Source organism: Perognathus longimembris, chromosome 7 (genome assembly GCF_023159225.1).
Source record: "Perognathus longimembris pacificus isolate PPM17 chromosome 7, ASM2315922v1, whole genome shotgun sequence".
NCBI lineage: Eukaryota > Metazoa > Chordata > Mammalia > Rodentia > Heteromyidae > Perognathus > Perognathus longimembris.
The window spans coordinates 71,517,195-71,541,124 of record NC_063167.1 but is presented as its reverse complement, the minus strand read 5'-3'; the positions used below and the strand labels follow the sequence as shown (position 1 = coordinate 71,541,124).

General features: G+C 45.8%; 1 protein-coding gene across 1 annotated transcript in view; it reads left to right on the top strand.

The window, feature by feature from the left end:
• The first annotated feature begins 1,755 nt into the window (after positions 1-1,755).
• Positions 1,756-23,930, top strand: part of Spag17 (sperm associated antigen 17) — a 96,234-nt gene continuing 74,059 nt past the window's right edge. The window contains exons 1-3 of the mRNA XM_048352149.1: positions 1,756-1,898; positions 3,074-3,160; positions 19,883-20,014. Coding sequence (XP_048208106.1) covers positions 1,833-1,898; positions 3,074-3,160; positions 19,883-20,014 — 285 coding nt within the window. The 5' untranslated portion in view covers positions 1,756-1,832. The remainder of the gene's footprint in view (positions 1,899-3,073; positions 3,161-19,882; positions 20,015-23,930) is intronic.

Below are 23,930 nucleotides of genomic sequence, written 5' to 3'. Positions count from 1 at the left end.
CTGATCCTTTATATACTGTTTTTTGAAACATGGGGTTATATGATGTGCTAATGATTTAATACCTAATCTAGTTTTCAAGCCTCTAAGCATTTTATTATCTTCACCTACTAGTGGTATAGGGTAAGTGAAAGATGGCATTCAGATCCCAGTGATTTGCCCTCAAGATGTTCTGAAATTTAAGAAAATGTAAGCCTTGTATATCAAGGCCATGGATTTCTAGATCCCAAATGACCAGGAGCCCCATCGCTGTTGAATGTCACTGGACCGATTCTTCCCACCTAGAAAGTATCAGGGCCCCTGCTGCGTGGGGCTTAGTGATCCAGTCAGATAACATATGCCTGGCCCATGGCAAACTCAGAGCAATCCTTCCTTCCTTCCTTCCTGTCTGCCTTTGACACCAGATACAAAGGGCAAGTAGAGGATGGGCCCTAGAGCCCACAATACTGTGAGGCAGCCTTTTCTTGTCCATGTAACATTCAAATATTTGCAGAGAAACCTGCAGCAAGGAGTGGACTGAGGAGATGGTCAGAATCCTCAGTGTTGGAAAGTGTGACTGCCAGGAATTCCAAGGCATTGCCTGCAGGCCCTAGAGCCAGCAGCAGCCTTGTTGAGTGAAAAAGCCAAGCAAGAGGGCAAGGCCCTGCGTCCAAGTCCTCTAGCACAAAAGACAAAGAAGCATAAGAAGGTAACTCCTTGATCTGCCCTCGGTGTCTGGGGAATTGGGAAGGAGTTACTGTGCGAGATCACGGTCTTTTCGATTTCCTATTCGGTGGTTGTACAAAGGGATTTCCATTCCAGAAGTCACGCATGCATCGATGCATCGTCATCGACGTCACCCTTTTGTCGTTCATGGTCGTGAGTCATTTGCTTCTTTACATTGTTGGATGTGGGGTTCCACACGCAAGCCTGGTTCTGTTTTTACTTTCTCAGCAGTGGTATTCCTGTGTTACTCGGAGAGGGAAGATGCACCCCGGTTGGTTCTCACACGCCCTGTGCCTCACTGCACTTCCACCGTCCTTTCCCGGGTTCTCCCTGGGTTCTTAGCCTCACTGCGCATCCCGCCACGAGGGGTGGTCGGCGGCGTCCTGGTTCCGGGTCTCTGCTCTCCCCAGGCTGTGTCATTCCGGTGCTCCGCCCCCCCCCCAACCCCAGCCACAGAGCCACTTCCGGCCTGGGGCCAGCTCACCGGAGCCAGGGCTGGCTTCGAACCCTTGTCCTCAGGTCTCTGCTTCCTGCGTAACCAACGAGGTGGCAGGCAGGGCCACTGGCCTTTGAGACCTCGTCCCAGGGTGCATTAGCGATTCCAAGGCTGCATTATTCCTGGGCAGAGATGCTGGAAATGCCATTTAAAACATCACCATCTTCCTCAAAGGAGGCAGGGTTTCCAGAAACTTCGCGTCCCGTCGTCGCCTAAACCGCGGCACGGCGCCGCCCCCTGGTGGCAGCGGCCGGACCCGCGCTGGGCCATGCGTCCAGGCCGGCTCCTGGAGTCCAGCGGGCACCTCGAGGTTAGCCGCCCGGCTTCCGGCGGGCTTCTCCGGGTCAGCTGCCTGGCTTCCGGTCCTCGAAGTCAGCCACCTGGCTTCCAGCGGGCTCCTCGGGGTCAGCCGCAAGGTCAGCCCAGCTCCTCGAGGTCAGCCGCCCGGCTTACGGTGGCGGGTTCCTTGAGGTCAGTCACCCAGCTTCCGGTGGGCACCTGGGCGGAAGTGAGCTGGTCCAGGACACTGGGCTTCTAACTTGGTTTGTTTTCGCACCAGAGCGACTGGAAAGGCTCGGTAGCTTTTGTGGTTGGAAACCAGATTGAAGATGAACTTCTCATTGCGGCCCTTACCATGGTGGTTCAGATCCCCCAGAGGAGACTCTTCAGTGTCGTGTCCTGGCAAGACATCCTCCAGCAGGTACTTACCCCTCCCGGCCTCTGCGCATGCGCCAGTGGTCCCACCTCTGCACATGCTTCATTGAGTACCTACCCTTCTCCGCCTCTGTGCGCATGCCCCAGTAGTCCCTCCCTCCCACCTCTGCACATACTCCAGTACCTGCCCCCTATCTCTGCGCATGCTCCAGCTAGTAACCCCCCCCACACACACACCTTTTGCATGCTCCAACTGGTACCTGCTCCCCCCCTCCCTCTTGCGCATCCTCCCTACCTCTGTGCATGCTCCAGCTGGTACCTCCTCCCCTTCCCTCCCCTTTGCTCATCCTCCCCATCTCTGCGCATGTTCCATCAGGTAACCTGCCTTACCCCCCACCCCCCATGTGCATGCTCTCCACCTCTGCACATGTTCTAGTTAGTCCTGCCCTTCCCTGCCTCTGTGCCCCCACTCAGAGACTGCAGTTCAAATACCGAAACTACAAAATTAATAAAACAATCATTATTCCTGGGCATTTTATAAATTTAAAGGACTCACTGGAGTCCTTTAAGTAAAATATATAGCTAGACACAGCAAATGGTGGCTCACGCTTGTAATCCTGGCTACTAAGGAGGCTGAGATCTGAGGACTATGGTTCAAAGCCAGGCAGGACAGGAAAATCCCTAACTCTTATCTCCAATTAAAATCAACAAAAGCCAAGTGGAGTGGTGGCTCAAATGATGATAGAGTGCCAGCCGTGAGTGATAAAGCTTAGTCCCTGAGCTCAAGTTCCAGGACCGGTGCACACACACACACACACACACACACACACACACACACACACACACCCCAGTTCAAGTCGTCTAATCAGGAAGAGTCATTCTCCTCACGATGTGATATGTGATCCCCTCATTCTTCACTTGACAGAGTTCTGAGGTCAGCCCGGTGCTCTAGGCTCTGTGAGGATGTATCTGGTGAAATATTACATAATAATAAAGTACTGGACTCAGTAAGCTTTCCAGAAGGTGCAGGACATGGCAGAGGCAGCAGCTGCCTGAGCTCTATGAGCCACCCAGGAGCCTGCCCTCACCCTGAGTGGGGCACTGCCCTCCTGCTTGGCCCCAGCCGGCCTTCACAGCCCAGGTGTTGGAAACTGGCATGCGGATGTCTGCCTCCTGTCTGAGAGACTTTGCTCACTGTAAGTAAATTTACTTCTCTTACAGATGGATGAAATAAATGCACTTGTTGCAAGTGCTTCAGTCAAAAAGGGGAAAAAATCTTCAAGCATTGGCTTTCCATTATACTATGAGGTAGGTGAAAATGTTTACCACCGTGATTTCTAGAAAAATGACAACAAAGTGGTCAGTGTTTTATTTTTCAATTCCATTCTTTTGTTGAAAATAAATTTCTGAAATTATACTAAGTGAAGTGAGCCAGACCCAAAGAAACATGGACTCTATGGTTTCCCTCATAGGGAATAATTAGTACATGTTTAGGCTAGTCATAGCAGAAGATCATAATAGCCCAATAGCTATGCCCTTATGAACACATAAGATGATGCTAAGTGAAATGAACTTCACGTTATGGAAACAAGTGTTATGTTATTGTTTTAATTATTTTCAACATGCTATGGGAAACAGTATTTTTTTCTCTCATATTCCCTTCCTGTGTTTTTACCCCTGCTATCACTGTATCTCATCTTAGTACCCTGGATACTGTATATACATGTATTAGAACTAGGGAAGGGAAAGGGAAAGCCAAAATTGAGAGACAAAGAATAAAAAGACAAATTATTCCTAAAGTAATGCATACAAAACCATTTGGTGTAAACCAACTATACAACTCATGGGGGGGGGGAGGAAAAGGGGGAGGGGGAGGCGGGGCGGGGGAGGGATGAGGGAGGAGGTAACAAGTTGAACAAGAAATGCACTCACTGCCTTACATATGAAACTGTAACCCCTCTGTACTTCACTTTGACAATAAAGGGGAAAAAATCTAAAAAGAACAAGAAATAATTCTAAACCAGTAATCATCCACTCCTGTAGCAATTAACATAGTCACAAATGAGTTGGCTCTAATGTGAACTGTCAGAACTCTGTTCAGGCTGACTACTGAGGGATACCTGATTCCTTTAGGTGCCTTCACTCCTTCATTAATGTATATAGTCACTAAGAAATGTATGCTTTTATAGAACCTATGAATTGCAAGTATTAAACACTCAGGTACCAATTTTTAAAAATTTTTCTGGGGGGCTGGGGATATGGCCTAGCGGCAAGAGCGCTTGCCGCATATGCATGAAGCCCGGGGTTCAATTCCCCAGCACCACATATATAGAAAAGGCCAGAAGTGATGCTGTGGCTCAAGTGGCAGAGTGCTAGCCTTGAGCAAAAAGAAGCCAGGGACAGTGCTCAGGCCCTGAGTCCAAGGCCCAGGACTGGCAAAAAAAAAAAAAAAAAAAAAATTTCTGGGGCTGGGAATATGGCCTAGTAGCAAGAGTGCTCGCCTCATATACATGAAGCCCTGGGTTTGATTCCCCAGCACCACATGTACAGAAAACAGAAGTGGCATTGTGGCTCAAGTTGACAGAGTGCTAGCCTTGAGCAAAAATTTCTGATCCTTGGTGAAGATGGTGGTGGACATGCATACACCACACACACACATGCACAAACACACAATTTTACCACACAAACAAAATCCACCTTTAGGAATAAAATTGTCTGTCACTTAACTACCAATTAATTCACAATTAATTACTTATTAGTGATTTGTTTAATTGTTAATATTGGTATTGCTTATTATAAATTTAACTCGAGTATTGTTTACTTACTTATTTAGTTGTTTAAGAATAACAGTAACCAGTTAAAATTATGGATCAGAAACTTATACACAAATTATTAGGTTGTACTTTTCTATGAAAATTACTGTGTGGTGTGATGGTCCCTTTGGTGTGTACCGGTCCCGGGGCTTGAACTTGGCCTGGGCTCTGTCCCTGAGCTTTTTTGCTCAATACTAGTGTTCTCCCCCTTGAGCCACAGGTTCATTTCTTGCTCAAAATTTTTGGTAGTTAACTGAAGACAAGAGTCTCATGGGCTTTCCTTCTCAGGCTGGCTTCAAAGTGTGATCCTCAGAGCTCAGTCTCCTGAGTAGCTAGGATCACGGGCGTAGCTACTGGTGCCTGGCTTGCAATGGTCCCTTTTACTAATGGACTGCTATTTGAGCTTTATGAAGTATTGGTGTAGTAAACAACACACAAATTCTTTTGACAAGACAGAGCCACAGTGGGAACGAAGATGTTCTATCAGTGGACTTGGCACCTTCCAATCTATGGGGAAGTGGCGGTGTTCTTCACACTGATAACAAGCATGTGCAAATGTGGGGAAGTGGTGGTGTTCTTTACACTGAGGATGGCCTGCACGGTGTCTACCCACACTGGTAACAAGTGTGTGCAAAGGACTCAGAACAGATGCTCCATGCAAGAGGATTCCCTTCAGCCCACCAGAGGCTTGCAAGAAACTATAGAAACCCAGAGTCCGGCACTGATGCTTTGTGTGTGTGTGTGTGTGTGAGGGAGAGAGAGAGAGACAGAGAGAGACAGAGAGAAAGAGAGAGAGAACTGAAACTTGAACTCAGAGCCTTTTGCTCTTGCTGAGCTTTTCTTACTCATAGTTGTCACTCTACCACTTGAGCCACACCTCCAGTTCTGGATTTTTGCTGGTTAATTGGAGATAAGAATCTCACAGACTTTCCTGCCTGGGCTGGCTTTGAACTATGATCCTCCGATGCCAGCCCCCTGAGGAACAAGTATTGCAAGTGGGAAGAGCCACCAGTGCCCGGCTCTAAGACAGACTTGTTTCCACTTCATTCCATCGCTGTCTGTCACGTGTCTCCCTTCTGGGTGATTCATTCTCTTCTGAGCAGGCTGGAATACAGTGCTATCTGAACAAGGCCCCCTGGGTGTAGCCACAGTCGCCAGCACTCTGGGTCTTATAGGATTAACTCTCACTACCCTGTTCTCATTCCCACAGCAGATTTCATTTGTGCCGTTCTTGTGTTGGGTGTTTGGAATGTATGCGCTCTAGTTGAAATATTATGTGATACCTGGATCCAAACTATTGGAATTTTTTCTTCTGAAGTGATCATAGACATCCATGTCCAGTCTTGGGCCTGGGACCAATTAGCTCCCCCGAGGATTCTTTCTTCTTCAAAGATGCTCAGTGAGGAGCAGATGATAAGAGGCCACGTTTAATCCGGGCAGGCATCTCCACTTGATGTGGGCTAGTGCCCTGCTACAGCCCTGTGTGGTGTGAACACCCCTACCCCTGTCCAATATGCGCTGGGATTCGGCTGGCCTAGTCCTCCCTCGCTCAGGGGAGGTCCCCCCACATCTGGCGCCCCCACATTCTTGCAGAGGAACATTTGGATCATAAGCTTCCCACACCCTCTCACACACCCTTTCTGAATGGTTCCAGAAGGAAGGGGAAGGCAGGGCGGAGCAGTGGAGGCCTGGGAGCAGCAGACGTTCATTACCATCAATCACTGCCACAACTCAATGACAACAGATAGCAAATGCAGGCTCATTTGTGTGTGTGTGTGTGTGTGTGTGTGTGTGTGTGTGTGTGCGCGCGCGCGCCAGTACTGGGACTTGAACTCAGGGCCTGTGCATTGTTCCTCAGTTTTTTTCACTCCAGTTGGCACTCCACCGCTTGAGCCACAGCTCTACTTCAAGCTTTTTGCTGTCTATTTGAAAATAAGAGTCTCATGGGCTTTCCTGTCCTGGCTGGCTTTGAGCCTCAGTCCTCAGATCTCATTCTCCTGAGTAGCCAGGATTACAGGCTTGAGCCCCAGGTGCCTGACTCCAGGAGACTCTTGTTGGCCTTCAATCAGAGCCTTGTTATTCTGACTTTCACCACAATTAACCAACTAGGCTTCCCAGTCTCCTGGTTTCCTGGCCTGTGGTTGATTAGAGGCAGCCAGTGAAGGTGAGACTTCACTACTGCCCGGGTTTCCCCTGACCAGTACAATAGCACCAAGACCGCAGCCCACCTTCCCAGTGACAACTCAAGATGTCTGGGGTCAGACTGCATTCCTGAATGATGCGCTCAGGGTTTGGTTTGGATGGCTTGGTGTTGTGTACACACGGCCTCATTTGAAATTGTGTAATTTCCCCCTGAAACCCTAGAATTTCATCTAGCCGTGAGACTGTATATATGAGAGACTCTTTATTTATAAACCAGAGCACTTTGAAAAGCAGCTTAGCCTCACGCTCACGTCATCCGCAGAGAGATGGCCACGGCTCATTTGTTCATTCATTCAGCTTTTCTTTTGGAACCCGTGGTCTTCTCTGGCAGAAGCTGCTCCGAGAGCTCAGATGGCATGGGCAGACTCGTGTGCATGTAAGCTGCTGCTTTTCCATCATTGCCCCCAGTGTGGATGATGGGGCGGTTCTGTGCACTGCATGCAAGCGCCACCCCCACATGTGGGTCTTCTGAAGACCATAGACAGGTTTGAAAATGGACACTATGTGTGAGCGTCACCACCACATACGGGCCTGCTGAGTACCGTAGACAGGTTTGAAAATGGATGTGTGAATATTACCTGATCATACAATGACCAGATTTGGCAAGTGTAAGCACATCCTTATGCCAGCACTCCTTATGCATTGGGAAGGGAGGAAGGAATATGAACAACCTTGAGGTGCACATCAAAAAGGACAAAGTATCTGTACACGAGCCTGGCACACAGTAGGTCGTCAATAAATATTTGTTGAATGAATGAATGATACATGAACAGGAAATAGTCAGTGGAGACTCTGAAAGACAGATTTACAAGATGGAAGAGAAGATGTGATTTTGATAAGGGAGGAAGAAGACGCCAGCCAGTGGGCAGTGGATGGTTTTACGATGCATTTGAAGTTCTTAGGTTCTGTTCCCTGTTTCTATTCTTTTCAGGACGATGATGGCCAGCCATCACTATCAGCCCAGGCAGAAAAGGCCAGGAGACCGTTATCTCCAAAATAACCAGGGCAAACAGGGCTGGAGGCGGCTCTCACAAGCTAGAGCGCCAGCTCAGCAAGGGTGTGACCCTGAGTTCCAAGGTTCAATCCAGATTTTGGTTTCTATTTCCTGGGTGTGGAGAAGTAACTGCCACCTCCTCCCGTGCATAGTGATGCAAAAGAAGCAGTACCAATTTCTTCCACGCAATCTAGCCTAGGCTCCCTTCCCACCTACTTCTTTCTCAGATGATGTCTCAAATTAACCATCTATTCACTAAAATCGGAAGCCCTTCCTTTCAAGGGTAGCCCTGTCAAAATGAAAAATGGAAAGTTCATGCCTCAAGTAGAAACATATAATATGTGAAAGTATTTAACGGGTTTGATGTTATTAAAATGGCAGGTCTCCTGAGAATAGGGAGGACAGAATGTCATGGAAGGAAGGAAAGAAAGAAGGAAAGAGAGACGGGAGGCCTCCTCTGGCCTTTCCAATCCTGCATTTCAAAACAAAACAAAACAGAAAAAATTGCTGGAAGAATTGGAAGGTGGCCAACCTAATGCTGTTACTTCTTAGGGCTTAGGGGCGCAACCAGGAAATTACAGGCCAGTTCGTTTGACTTTACTTGTAGGGAAAGTATTAAAAGCTGCTGCAGGAGATCGCCTAATGGGGTGCCTAGAAAAATACAGCTTGATTAAGGCCAGCCTGGCCCACGCGTGGTTTTCGGAAAGGGAAGGTCATGTCTAGGAACTTGTTGAAATTCTCTGAAGCTGTTAGGGCCAGTATAGTGTTTGAAGACTGTGCAGCCCAGAACCAGAGTGTTTTCTGTGGCTCAGTGGTGTTTTGGGGTTCCCTCCAGAAGATGTCCAGGGCACTGCTGATTCTGGAACATGCTGGAAGCTGGAGCAAACAAATACAGCCTGTTATTTATAAATGCCAAATAATGAGACTGGGAACTGAACTTCGGGCCATTTAGCTGTAACACATCTAGGAATTACTGTTCCCAAATCTGGGTGTTAGGGGCCTTTCCCACCCACAGAAAGGAAGAAAGTGCTGGAAACTCACAGAAGAAAAGGTTAGGGGGAGTTGCAACCAAATGAATCTTGTCAAGTGAAGAAAAAGAGCGGCCCACTGTGTTAATGGGAACCTACGGTTCTGGAAGAAGCCAGAGTAGCCTGGCAGAGAAACTCAAACCCAAGGCCTCAGCTGAGAAAGGAAGAAGGCCTGGGGCCCATTGCTTTAAGAATGGGATCGGGGTACAAATATGTGTTCATCTCCAGGAAAACTTGGGGCTCTGTTTCATAGAAAAGTGCAACTCAAGCAGAGACACATAGAGAAGAATCACAACTGTGCTCAAACCATGTGGCATCCTGACACAGGCATCAGACAGAGCCCAGGGGACCAATAGGCAGTAGCCCATGGTGAGAGGCAGATCTCGGGAGAGCCAGCACAGTGCTGAGACCCCAGGCCTCAGGAGGGGTCCTATCAGCAATCTTGTATTCGTGTTTCATATGAAAGAGGAAGCCAATGATCAGACTTTCCAAAGGAGGGGAACATCATCGATGTTTCTTAAAAAAAAAAAAAAACACAAATAAATAATAACCAACTTTCTGGCTACTGAGTGAGAACCAAGGTTTGTAGCCAGCCAGAGCAGAGAGGTATATGAGATTCCATCTCTAACCAGCAAAAAGCTGGTCTGGAAGCATGGCTCAAGTGGTAAAGTGCCAGCCAAGAAGAAGAAAGATGAGCAGGCAAGCATGCCTGAGTGCGAACATCTAGTACTGACAAAAAAAATGTATATTTATATCCTTCAATATTCTCTATATCAGATCTATCTCCCGCTATATATTATACAGATATATAGATATATATATAGTGAGAGAGGCATCTATAGATTATATCTATAGATAGATATAGCCCTAGATAGATAGATATAGATATATCCATACTATATACAGTGGCTTTTAAAGTGTTGGAAATAATCCAGTGTTCACCCAGAAATTGAGTTGGTTTCAGTTGTGCTCATACGTGTATGGTTTGTAATGTCAGTTACTTTTTGCTATAAGTGTAAGTTAAAAAATAAGACAAAACAAAAAGTCCCACTGGGCCCTGGTGGCTCACACCTGTAATCCTGGATACTCGGGAGGGTGAGATCTCAGGATTGCAGCTCAAAGCCAGCCTGAACACACAAATCTGTAAGACTCTTATCTTCAATTAACTAGCAAAAAAGAAAAATAAAAAAGGGGGAGGAAGGAAAGCCAGACATAGAGCTGTGGCTCAAGTAGTAGAGTGCCAGGCTTGTGCAAAAATGCCAAGCAAGGCATAGGCCCAGTTGCTCAAGATAAGTACCGGCACACACCAAAATGTTTGAAAACAAAACCCATCATCCTAGAATTTATACCCCAATCTAATATTGTCATCATTCTGTATTTTTTCAATCTCAGTCTCTCCCTTGGCCCTGACCAGAAAGATAGAGCAGATGTCCACACACTCCAGGGTCCTACATGGCACCTTTATTGAGTTCCCGTCTGTGCTGAGGCCGGGCAGTAGAGGTGTGCACGCACTCGCAGCCTCCTCGGCATCCGTCCCCAGTGCGCACTGTGCTGCTTCCTGTGGCTGCGTGGCATCCCACCACCTTGCAGCAGGTCTGATGTCAAAAGCACAAAGTTGAGCCCTGGGTATAACTGAGACTGCTCTTCACTGAGCTTCGTGGCTGATCTCATTATGGGACACAATGCGCAGCCAAAGGGGATATGGTCCCCAGGCATGGTGTGTGGGGGGTGGGGGGTAAGGAGGAGTAGGAGGAGGAGCAAGAGAGAAGGGTGGAACCTTACAGAGTCATCAGAGATCCTCAGAGGGAGAGAACGCCTGGCTGGAATTGAGGTATGGTAATGATTTTCATGCTTATATGCATTTTTAGTGTGACTTCTATTCCTGGAATCCAAACTGTTTCTTCAATCTTTGGTTGTAAGGAAAGGACCGAGAAACATCAAATAGATCAAGGAAAAACTCTCTGTCCCTGAGTTCAAGCCCCAGTTTCAGCACTAAATGATAAATAAATAAACATACATTGTTTGTTTATATGCAGGTATTGGGCTTGAACTCAGGGACTCACACTCTGACTTGGCCCTTTTGCTCAGGGTTGGTGCTCTGCCACTGGAGCCACAGCTCCACTTCAGGTTTCTTACTGTCTCCTTGGAGATAAGAGTCTCACAGACTTTTCCTGCCCAGGCTGGCTTCAAACTGCGATCCTCAGATCTCAGCTTCTTGAGTAGCTAGTATTACTGGAATGAGCCACCTGTACCTGGCTGGGAAAATTTGTTATTGGATAGAAATGTATTTCTATTTAATGACTATATATTGTGGATGTTCATTTAATGAATTTCAGGCACATATGAATAAGCCTGTTCATGTTTATTCTTTTGTTTCTCAAACATGATGGGCTGGGAAAATACCCTCAACCCTGATTAAGTAGCACAGTACTCTACAGGACTAAAACATGATCTCTATACTCCTTCTAGAATGTAAATATAGAAATATAATTATAAATTAGGTAGTGTGAAATAGAATACCAAATCCTACAGAACAGGGTGTGGTAATAAATGCTTACAATCCCAGCCCCTTAGAGGGTGGAGATGGGAGGATCATGGTCCAAGGCCAGCCTGGACAAATGTTATCAAGTCCTTGTCTCAAAACCAAAATCACAAAAAGAGTAGCAAAACACTGCCTAGAAAGCGTGGGGCCCCAAGTTCAAACTGTGGTGCCACACACAAAAAAATTTACCCTGAAAAACTGATATTGTTCAGTAAGCCCTGTTCATAGGCTCATAGTTCAACTTCAGACTTACTAGGATCATAGTGCTGAGGCGGTTTGAGGTCTGTAAGCTTGATCAGTGACCTAAACCAGCAGCTGCTGTGCAGAGCCCTCCATGCTAGTCCAAGCACTCAAAAACCTACAAGCCTACCATAGCCTTGGCTAGCTTTCATCAGGAATTTAAATGAGCTGGGCAGTGGTGGCTCACACCTGTGATCCTAGCAACTCAGGTGGCTGAGACCTGGAGGATCATAGGTTTGAATCCAGCCTGAGCAGGAAAGTCCTTGGAACTCCATCTCCAAAATAACCAGGAAAAAGCCAACCTGGAGGCATGACTTAAGTGTACTTAAGTACAACACCAACTGTGTACAAGTTCCCAAATTCAAATCCCAATACAGAGTAGGGGGAGGGGGAATTCATATAAAAACGTCCACATTTACATTTCTGTAGACATCCCAGGATGTCTTGAATTGGATCCTGCTCTAATTAGAAATAGCTACTCATGTTAGTTATTCCCAGTCCTGCTGCTGCCCTGTCCTTTATCTCCCGAGCTGCAGAGCAGCTGAGCAGGTCATGGATACAAGGTGACTCGGGCCCAGGCATCGCAGAGCCCCTCTCTGTCGATGAAGACCTGGTCTGTATTGCACGCTTCCAGACATTGTTTCAGAATATCATCGAGGTGGCGGGGGGAGGACAGATTTGATCTGAATTTAATGCACAAAGCTAATATATGACTTTTTGTAACTAATAAAATTTCAGGGACTGACAGCAAATTTGGGATTTGTGTTGCCTCTAGGAAAATGTCTGCTTTGAATTAGGCAGCCCGATTTCTTCTTCCTGCCCAACTTGTTTCAATTTCCCGTGCACAAACCATGCATAGAACTTTGCTGAGGTTTTCCCTTACTGGTTCATTTCAGGATCCTCACTTGATGAAGGAATACACACACACACACACACACACACACACACACACACACACACACACACTCCCTTTTGAAGCAAGTGAAGAAGACTATAGTAATGGGCTGTGTAAATGCCTTCCCTCACTGAAGGCTGGGACTTACATTAGTCATAAGCTAGGGCAAATCTCAGCCTCGCCCTGGGCCAGTGCCGGTTTTATGAATTTAGTTCCCACCCTGGGTGTAGGTGGAGAGGCAGTTGCGGGGCTGTGATTTAAGAGGTGCTGGAAACTCTGCTTGTCCAAAAATAGCCTCCACACCAGCCTGTTGAGTTCAGGCACAGTATCCATACAAGCCAGGTCTCGATGGAATGGAGCTTCCACCGAGAGCAGCAAGCCACTCTGTGGGCCTCTCTGGATGCTGTCCTTTCTCAGAGGAGAAAGCTGGGACCTACTCCACCAGGCCCAGGGTCCAGGACAGACACACCTCACCGGGAGCCAGCCCTGCCAACCTCTTCAGTATCCACTCGGCCTCTTTGCACCAATATTTTCTGGAACATGAGATTTCTTCAAATAGAGCACACTGTTTTCTGGGACCTTTCAAGAATGCAATAATGATAACAACTCATGTTTCAGGGTGTTGGTTGTTTATTCGTTTTTGTGCCAGTACTAGGGTTTGAATTCATGCCTCATACCATTGTGTGAATTTTTTTTCCCCAAAAGGCTAGCACTCAACCACTTGAGCCAGTCCTCTACTTCTGGATTTTTGCAGATTAATTGGAGATCAGAGTCACAAGAACTTATCTGCCCTAGCTGGCTTCAGTCTGTGATCCTCAGATCTCAGCCTCTTGAGTAGCCAGGATCACAGGCATGAGCCACCAGCACCTGCAGCTAGATTATCTTCACATACAATAGAGAAGAGTAAGCATAGACTCCACAGGATGGGAGAATGGGCAGCAACTCCCAGTGCGGGAAGTAGAACATGAGACCCAGGCCAGAAGGCAAAGGACCCTCAATTTGGGGTACAGGGGCTTCCAGACCCCTGCATCCACCTCCTAGCACAGCCACAGGCAGTGACTGCCAGTGTCTCAGTTCTCAATCTCCATCATGAAGCAGGAATTTAGGAAATGATTCAGGATTGAAGAAAGTGGAGGCCGGGAAATGGAGGTGGCTGCCAGCCAGAGAGGGACAGTGGGTGTGATGGGCTGCTCAGGCTCAGCAGGAGGCCCTGAGGTGCAGGTCCCCACAGGGCTCCAGAAAAAAGAAGCAGCTTAGTCCATTGTGGTCAAGGCAGGGGACAGAGGCAGACGTCAGAAGAGCACCAAGGGTATTTCATTTAAAATCTTAGCCAAGCCGCTGTCATCTTCACAATGGGCTGGAGATGGGTATGGGGGGGCAGGGTGCAGGGGGGTCAGTGGCTCCAGCTAGGGCTAGGGGTCACACCATACATGCTGGTTGGGAAGAGAGCTCTGAAAGCAGACAGCTGGGCTGAGCATCACACCAGGCCTTGGCAGGAGGCACTAGAAGGAAGGGCCAGGAGGGCTTAGGTGAGTGAGGGGCTGTTGGCATATGGTCCCCCTGGCACATAGTGTGCCTACAACTGTGCTGCTGTGTCTAGGAGCCTACGACCTGCCCTGCTGCTCTAGAGAGCGTGGGAAACACCACCAGGCTAGAGAGCAAAGGGACCATTCTGTATATCCCCAGTGAGTGGACACACCTCACCATCACTGAGACGCCAGGTGCATGAGGGGGTTTAGAACAACAGGTGATCAGAATGGGATTGAGTCTTCCGAGATTTAGGAGCAGAGTCTTGCACCAGATAATTCCAGAATGCACTGGAGCAGGAAAACCAGTTGGGCTCCTTTGGAGAAGGGGAAGGTTGCTGTGATGATTGAACCCTTTTGTAGATCTATTAATTCGTTTTACAAAGTGGACGCTCTTGTAGCTAACAACAACATCCTAATCTTAAAGAGAAAAAGGGGAAAAATGATTGCCATGATAACAGGATCACACATACCAACACACCCTAAAGAAAAACCTTCCGCAATTTCTTCAGTTGCATCATATGAGCTTTGTGCCTCTATACTTTTGCAGACACACAGAAACATTCTATAATAAATAGACATTTTGCTTTCTCCTTTAAAGATGAGCCAAGCCAGATACTGGAGGCTCATGCCTATAATCCTAGCTACTCTGAGATCTGAAGATCATGGGTTTTTTTTATTGTTATTGTAAAGATGATGTACAGAGGAGTTACAGTTACCTAAGCCAGGTAATGAGTACATTTCTTTTTGGACAGTGTCTCCTCTCCCTCATTTTCTCCCAGTTTTCCTCTCCCAACACATACAATGTGTACAGTTTGTTCTCACCATAGTGTCTAGTGAGTAGTACTGCTGCATTTGTTCACCTTTTGTTAACCAGCAAAAAGCCAGAGGTGTAGGTGTGGCTCAAGAGGTAAAGTGCCAGCCTTGAACAACGAGAGAGAGAGAGAGAGAGAGAGAGAGAGAGAGAGAGAGAAAGTCTAGCAAATATTTCTGATATAACCCTGAAATTTTTTATGTGGATTGTACAAATTCGATGTTCAATGTACCCATCTCCCCCAGGGGATTCATTACACGTCAAATTATACATGCATGTGGAAGCATGGATCTGTCCTACTTTCCACAGATCTGTTCTTGCTGCCTCTGAAATTCCCTTACTGCCCCGAAGAGGTCTTAATCCCTGTCAAGTGTTGTTATGCTAGTCAATTCTATACAGCCTTGAAAGGGGTTGTTTATTTAGTTTCAGTAACTCCTTGTTACTGCCAAGTATTATTTCATTTCAGCACACATGTAAGGGGCCCAATGGCTGGAATTATTTGACAGCCCTGACATTGGGGCAAGATGGAGACCATTTAATTATGGACAGCTGAATGTGATAGACGAGTCCCTTGCCATGCATATTTATCATCATTATTAACTTCTCACCAGGCCGTCCTCACAGCAGCCCTGCCGTGTTCCAAGGGCCTTCGACAGTATGATCTAGAAGGACCCTGTGTCTTCTGTCACCTTTAAATTTATGTATGGACAGTTTAATATTGCTTGATTATTTTCTTTTCCTCTTCTCAGAGGGAGAAAATATGTTTCTGTCACTCATGCATTTTTTCTATACTTTTTTTCCCTGTTTCCATTGCTGTCTCCGGTTATTGCCCTGATCCCTCCAGGTGGTTTTCCAATTATACCTCGTTGGAAATTATTCATTATTTAAAGAATGCGAATGGGATAGACCAGACACATGAAGGATCCAGTAGTACAATGACTGAAATGTAGCTGGCACTTCATAAATGCAGAAGGAATGGGGCAGGGTGAGAAGAGGGAGCCAGAAAGAATAGGCAAATGCAGGAGAAATTAAGAAAAGCAGAACTCCTGCTTCTAAAGTTCTCTGCATTCTGCTCTGCTCTGTAACAGAATGTGTTTCTGTATTTTTACCTTGTAGCTCCCTACCTTTCTGTATGAATCTTGATATCACCCTGCCAGATTAGCCAAACAGTTGAATATTGCAGTCACCAGCTGATAGTTGCCCCACAGCTACTCTTGCCTGGCCAGCCCCTCCCTGTTCCTTTCCTGACCCAGGCTGGAAGGCCTTCAAGAGATACAGTTCTGGGTCTGGGAACTTGTGGCTCACACCTATAATCCTAGCTACTCAGGAGACTGAGTGAGAATCATGTTTCAAAGCCAGCTCAAGCAGGAAAATTGGCAAGACTCTTAGCCTTCTTTCCCCTCTCCCTTCCTTCCTCTCATCTTCCTTCCTTCATTTATCTTTCTTTCTTTCTTTCTTTCTTTCTTTCTTTCTTTCTTTCTTTCTTTCTTTCTTTCTTTCTTTCTTCCCATCCTTCTATCCACCTTTTCAACCATCCACACATTCATCTAACCTTTCTTCTTTCCTCCACTCTTTTCTTCCTTACTTCTATCTACTCCCCATTTATCCACCCATGTATCTAACCAAACTTCCTCCCATCCATTTATCCATTCACCCATCCAATCATCCATCCAACCATCCAGCCAGCCAGCCAGCAATTGTGTATCCATCTACCCTATCCCTCCCTCCATCCACTCACTCACCTTCCGTCCTTCCTGCCATTAGTCCACCCATCCAACCATCCATTGTCTAGAAACCCAGCACTCTATGGTTTTAACAAACCAGAAGTAACTTTGATGCCCTGTAGAATCCCTTTCTCTGGGGATACGTTGTTGGGCTTGAGCACAGTGTACTGTTGTGAGGTTCCATTCATAGACTCCTGGAGACAATGACCGGGTAGCAGCTTCAGAGACATCCATCCCCATGACTCCAGGCAGGGTGCATCACCTCCCCAGGTACAGGTGAATGTCCTGTTTTCACATATTGTGAAGAAGAAAGACTCCACAAGCATGCCGGGTAACCCATTCCAATGTTGACGTGAAGTCAGCACTGTGGTTATCTTTATGGTACAGAGAGATGCTCTACAGTGAACTGCCATGAAATTCAATACCTAGGCTTGAAGCCAGATGCCAGTGGCTCACACCTGTAATTCTAACTACTTGAGAGACTGAGATCTGAGGATTGTAGTTCAAAGCCAGCCTGGGAAGACAAATCTGTGAGCCTTAGCGCCAATAAACTACAAAAAATCCAGAAGTAGGAAGGGAAAGGAAATACCAAAATCAAGAGACAAAGGATAAAAAGAAGTAGATGTATAGCTCAGGTGGTAGAGCACTAGACATGAGCAAAAAAGCTAAACAGGAGTGTGAGGCCCTGAATTCAAGCCCCATGACCAGTACCAAATTAATTAACTATCCAGGTGGGAATGCCTTGAACCCCAGATGTTAAAAAGCTGCCTAGTTGTCAATACAGGGCCCCACTTGTGTTAAATGATTCTATTTCACACCAAACATTAAGCTAGGTGTGGCAGCACATGGGAGGCTAAAGCAGGTCTGGGCCACATAGCAAGTGTGAGGTCTGCCTGACCTAATCTTGCGAGAGTCTGTCTCAGAAAGAAAGAGAAAGAGAGAGAGACAGACAGACAGAGACAAAGAGAGAGGAAGAAAGAAATAAAAGGAAAGGAAGAAAGAAAGAAAGAAAGAAAGAAAGAAAGAAAGAAAGAAAGAAAGAAAGAAAGAAAGAAAGAAAGAAAGAAAGAAAGAAAGAAAGAGAAGGAAGGAAGGAAGGAAGGAAGGAAGGAAGGAAGGAAGGAAGGAAGGAAGAAGGAAAGAAAGGAAGGAAGGAAGGAAGAAAGAGAGAGAAGGAGGGAGGGAGGAAAGGAGAAAGGAAAGGGAAAGGAGGGGAAGAGAGGAAAGGAAAAAGGAATGGGAAAGGAGGGGAAGAGAGGAAGGGAAAAAGGAAAGGAGAGAGGAGAGGAAAGGAAAAGGGGGAAAAGAATCACACCAAATGTTGACCCTGACCCTAGGGAGTTTGGGTCCTGTCCCATAGCTCTCGTTTGACAGTGAGCGCCTGACCTGCCATCTGCTTGAGTTCCCTCCATCCTGGCCCCTGTTGGGGCTGAGTCCCTGCAGGTGCCCACCTGCTCTGTACCCAGGAACACCAGCCATCAGGTCCCTTTCCTAAATTGTGCAGTGGGAGCAGAAAGCCATGAGAAGCAAGTACTCTGCGTCCTGAGGAATGCTCACTGAACATGCACAAGCTTTTCTGAAACTTGTCTTTGGTGTGCGTGTGTGTGCGCGCGCACGTGCATGCATACGCACACACTGGTCCAGGGGCTTGAACTCAGGGCCTGGGCACTGCTGCTGAGTTTTTCTGCTTAAAGCCAGTGTTCTACCACTTGAGCCACAGCTCCACGTCCAGTTTTGTTGGTAGTTAAATGGAGATAAGAGTCTCGTGGACTTTCCTGCCTGGGCTGGCTTAGGACCACAGTCCTCAAGTCTCAACCTCCTGAGTAGCTAGGATTACAGGCTTGAACCACTGGCACCCAGCTTTGTCTCTTGGCTTTTTAGAAAAGAAGTATTTAAAGGCATCCCCTCTCTGGCGTTTCCATCCTGGAAATCCTCATGTGCACTCTAGGCGGCTCTGTTGGGTACACAGTCATCCCCAAGGGCCTGTTCCTCACAAGCTCCATAGCCTCCTCCCTACCTTTCAGGTCATTCTCCTGTCCCAGGGGCCACCAAGCCCTCACCACAACAGGGGCAGCACACAGGCCAAACCCAGCTCCAGAGACATGGTGGACGCCATCATTGACTCAGACCCAGGGCTTTAAATCTATACCATAGGCACCATTGCTCCAAACAAGGGGAGGGCCACATGTCAGAACACTTTGTAACACCTAATTCATCCAGAGGTTATAAATAAATATGATGCTTCCTCAAAAAACAAAAGCTGAAAAATCTTTTAACTAGGTTATTTCAGTGACAGTCCTTCAGGCAGAGGTGATCTTTACTCGGGAGACAACATAAGGAAAGAGCAACAAATAACCCCCTTCTGTGGTATATTTTACATGATTTTATTTTATTTTTTGCAGTAAATAAAGTAGTTATAGGGCTCCAAGGGAAAGGGCCCAGATGTTGGAGAGTTGTGTGAAATTTAGGGGAAACAAGCTATAAAAAAAATATAGTCATAAAACAGGCTGTCAGTGCCCTGCATCTGGACAATACAGCTGTATGTTCCTAGCGGCTGTCGTCACCCAAAGAAAACTCAGTAACCTGATTTCACCCCAATTAGGCTGCATACCAACAGGAGAAACATTTAAGTTGCAAGAGGGGAGCAATATTTGTATGGCGCCTGTGTGTCAAGCAGCTTCCATCTTGCATTTGAATTGGGTCTCCAAGAAATGAAAGACTCCTAACATCATCATTTCTACTGTTATAAAACCCTGTTGAATTTATTATGTCCTCTTAAGTTGAAGTTTGACAGCTTGGACTATGGTGACACCAAGTAACAGTAGACTTTGTGTGACATGAACGTGGCCTGTCCCTTGTGCACCCGTGGACCTGTCTGTCTTTCCTCTGCCCTCTCTGGGAGTCGGGACCCAACGCCATCACGGGAAGGTGGGACCCACTCAGGGCTTAGCTTTTTTATACAAGGCTGATGCACTGTCACTTGAGTAGCACCTTCACATCCAGCTTTTTTCTGGTTAATTGGAGAGTTGGTCCACCTGGACTGGTTTCTAATTTTGATCCTCAGAGTTCAGCCTCCTGAGTAGCTAGGATTGCAGATGTGAACCACCAGCGTTGGCCATTTTCTGTCTTCTTAGGAAAAGGAAGGTGATATCCAGACAGCCCAGTCTATTTAATGTAGAGCAAATGATCCTGACTAGGGCATAAAGAAATCACCATAAGGTGTTACTCATCCTAATAATTGTTTCTTCATAGGTGTTAGTAGCAGCCAAAACAATTATGGACAGTGGAGAGAAGTTAACCCTGCCACTGATCGGGAAGCTCCTGAAATATCAACTTCTCCAAATTAAACTAAAGGACCAACAGCGCCGAGAAAGTGAGAAGAAGGTGAGATGTGAGTGGTGAGGTTGTCTAAAAAGGGCAGTGGATGAACAGAGCCGGCATCTCCAGAAACATGTTATTCTCTCTGAGGCCGCTATTCAGTGTTGGCTGGCAAAGTGAGGGGCTATTTCCATCTAGGGAAAAGATTATCCAGAGATCTGTTGGAGGAATTATGACAAATCCATTGGGAAAAAAAAAGAAATGATGAAAGTGGTAATATTCAGGATGTGTTAATATTTTTGTTATTGTATGTCGGGCCTTGTTACCTCCTGTGTAGTCCCCTTTCACCCTCGAGCATAAGCTGCCCGTCCCACAGACGGCAAAGCTGGAGTGAGGGCTACGTGCAAGCCTTGGCGTGTGTGGCCGCGAGACGCCCCCCCCCCCCACACACACACACACTCTTACTAAGAATAAGGAGGCAGGACTCATGGGCTGTCTTGGGAAATCCATCCTTTTGCTCAGGGGTGGGGTTTATATGACAATAATGGCAGCAGGAAGGGGCGGGACTAACTGGATACTAGCAATAGGCTGATGAGCTGTCCATCACAGTGATGTCACCGAACTTCCCCCAGAGGCAGAGATCACAGCCCACAGGACTGCCCCCGGCTCCTGCCTGGTGCCATTTTGAGACGTGTGCTCTGAGAGGAGAGGTAGGGCTGGTTTGGGCCTCTTCTGGTTCCAACCCGGAAGCGGGTAGGAGTGGATAACAGCCACACAGCCCCAGGGTGGGAGAAAGGGGAGTCTCTCAGGGCCTGCCAAGCCGATGCCCCAACAACTGTAGTGTGTTTTCTAACTGTGGAAAAGAAAAGACCCAGAAACAGAATCAGGAGACACAAAATGTGAGGAAAGCCTCTCAAAACAGGATCTGTTTGATATAAATGATGTATAATATATGGGTGATTATTGAAATACAGTAAAGTGTCATGACACAATGACTGCCTGAGCAGAAACCCATCACTCCCATGTCCATATCATACATCTAGCAATTTCTTCACATGTGGATATTTCATTTAATTCAGTTTGTAGAAATTGATCAGTCTACTTTCAAAAATTCACATTTGCATCTGAAAAGTAACTTAAAATTCTTTGAGCAAAGTGATGGGAAGTTCAAACCCATTTGCTATGATCATTACACAAAATGTGAAATGCTTTTCTTATTTTCCAAATCAAGTGGAAATCACTTTGTAAAGCCACAATCATGCATCTGGACATCCATGGGCCATGCATGTGTGCAATGATATGAAGGAAATATTGGCATGGGGAGGGGGAGTGGGAGGGGGGTTGGAACGGGAGCTGGGCATGGTGGCTCATACCTGTAATCCTAGCTACTCAGAAGGATGAGATCTGAGAATGGAGATTCAAAGCCAGTAAAGTCCGTGAGACTCTTACATCCAATTAACCAGCAAAAAGCTAGAAGTGGCACTGTGGTTCAAGTGGTAAAGCAGCAGCCTAAAGTGAACAAGTTAAGCAAGAATGTTCAAGTCCCTTTGTTCAAGTCCTATGAATGGCACATGCGTGCGTGCACATGCACGCACACACACGCACACATTTTTGCAGTGTTATTTTGCTTGGCATTTCTTTAAATTGTGAATGGAACTAATGCTGTTACAGAATTCTAAAGATGCAGTAATGATTCATTTGTTAAAATATCAGCATCCTAAGGAATCAGGGCTTGAACTTTAGATACTGAAGTCAAGAGTATTAGGCAGAGGAGGAGAACTCTTTGAGCAATTAGGCGCCAACAATTACATAATCTATTTGAAGTTCTCAAAGCCCCAGTCTCAGATCTCTGATGCAACCCATGGGAGTACATACTAAAGAAATTGGTAAAAAAAAAAAACGATTGGAGCAGAGCATTCTCCTCAAAGTACACCCAATGGCTGGAGGAAAGGAGATTTCTAGGATCGTGTGAGCTGTGTTCATTTCAGCTACCCAAGATCTCACTTGGTACAATTGAGGAGAATGCTTGTCAGCCAGGACTTTGGTAGAAAGCGAAATGAATAGTAGGCCAAACGGATACCAGACTGTGCATTAGCAAATGAAGGAAGAAAGCGAGAAGACTTTCCCGAATGGTTTTCTCATTGCCAAACCTAGAAGAAAGTCTGCCACCCCTGGAGGGGACCTGAGCTTTTGAACTACAATGTGAAATCTACATAGATGATTTCCTTTCAAATGCTAATCACAGTATATTGCTCACATCTGTACAAGCCCAAGAATGTTTTTGTATCTTCTGCGTCTAATTTTGGAAACTGAATTTTTAAGAATGAATGCTTTTGAAATACCCATAGCAGTAATTACAGAAAATATCAGGGAGAAGGCGAGGACAATAATAATAATAAGACTAAGGTCTCTGTTCTTTTCCCCCAATGGAACAGATGGAATGTTGCTCTATAGATTTGATCCTGCTTTTCATCAAGAGTAAATCATAGTTTCAATTGTTAAGTACATTAAAGATATTCTTTTGTAAACCGCTAAGTTTACTAAGTTGTAACACATTAGTCTGGGCTATGCTTCGCATAGATTTTGCTTTCTGTTTTGAAAGACAGCTTGCTGGCTAATTAATATTAGAAAAAAAGATTTAAGAGAAGTTTTAAAGCCTGTAGCAATGAATTTCTGAGACATAAATCCTGGCTTCTCATTGAAGAAAAGTGGAATTTGTTTGAACACATTTATCTCCTTAGGAACACTTTACTTCCAAACACACATTTGACAAAGAAATGTACTCTATAAAAGTATGTCATAGCATTTTGGAATTTCTGGATGTAACTATCTCTCACATAACAATCTGAAATTCAATTATTAGTCCATCTTCAAATTTCAACATGGCAGTGTTCCAACAAACAAATTTTCCTTGTATCACGTTAATGTACATTCTATATTTTCAGTTCCATTATTATTAATGTTTTTAAGTTCACAAATGCCACAGCATTTGTAGAAGTGACATAGTTGTTTGGCTACTGTTCTGAATGATGTTTGTAGTAATTATCTGAACTTTTATTTTGATTGCTATTAACTCCTAATTTGTATTCTTCAAATCAATTATGGATATTCATTTAAGCACAAAAATGAAACATTTAATCATGAAAATGGATACAATACAAAAACATCATTAATCACTTCAGTAATTGGCCAGACTAAATCCAGTCTTCTATGTCTCTGAGCAAAGTTCAGAATGTTGGCACAGGTTTTACGAAAACATGCACATATATTCCAACCATGTTTTTAATTTATGAATTCATATGGCCAGCCACATCTTCTTGGATTTTTAAATAGAATACCTTTTCTATAAAACCTTTCATATATCTTTTCTAACTCGTCTGCTTCCAAGACAAGTTGTTTTATTTCCTGATGAAGTGGAGAGGAAAAGAAGGCAATGATGAAGAACTGTGGACAGATAGTACTTAGTAAACTCGTCTTAAAACACTTCAAAATTAAAACACCTGTGGTTCAATGATACCCCAATGATAATGAAACCCCGACCTACCCAGAGCATCCCCAAAAAGAGGAGCAAAGAGGAATGAGAGGAGCTTCCACAGACATTCTCAAGCTTACTCCAGTCAAAACTCCTGGAACACTGGAAATCAGCCAGCGGGATGCAGAGTGTGTGTGTGTGTGTGTGTGTGTGTGTGTGTGTGTGTGTGTGTGTGTGTGTGTGTTTCATTTTAAAGGAAAGGCCATGGGGACATACCAGGAAATTACAGCCTGGTTAGTTGGATTCAGTTGTGGTTAAAATCCTCAGAAACTATTTTAAGAAGTCAAACAGAGGAAGAGCAGGAACTCGGTGCAGAAGGGCTGAGTGGTTTTAGGAAAGAACTAACTTGTCCCACTATGGGATGGAATCCTTTGAGGCTGCACTACAGAGGCGAGGGATTCCAGTAAAGATGAATGATGTGGCCAAAAGCCCCAACAATCACCGGGGATC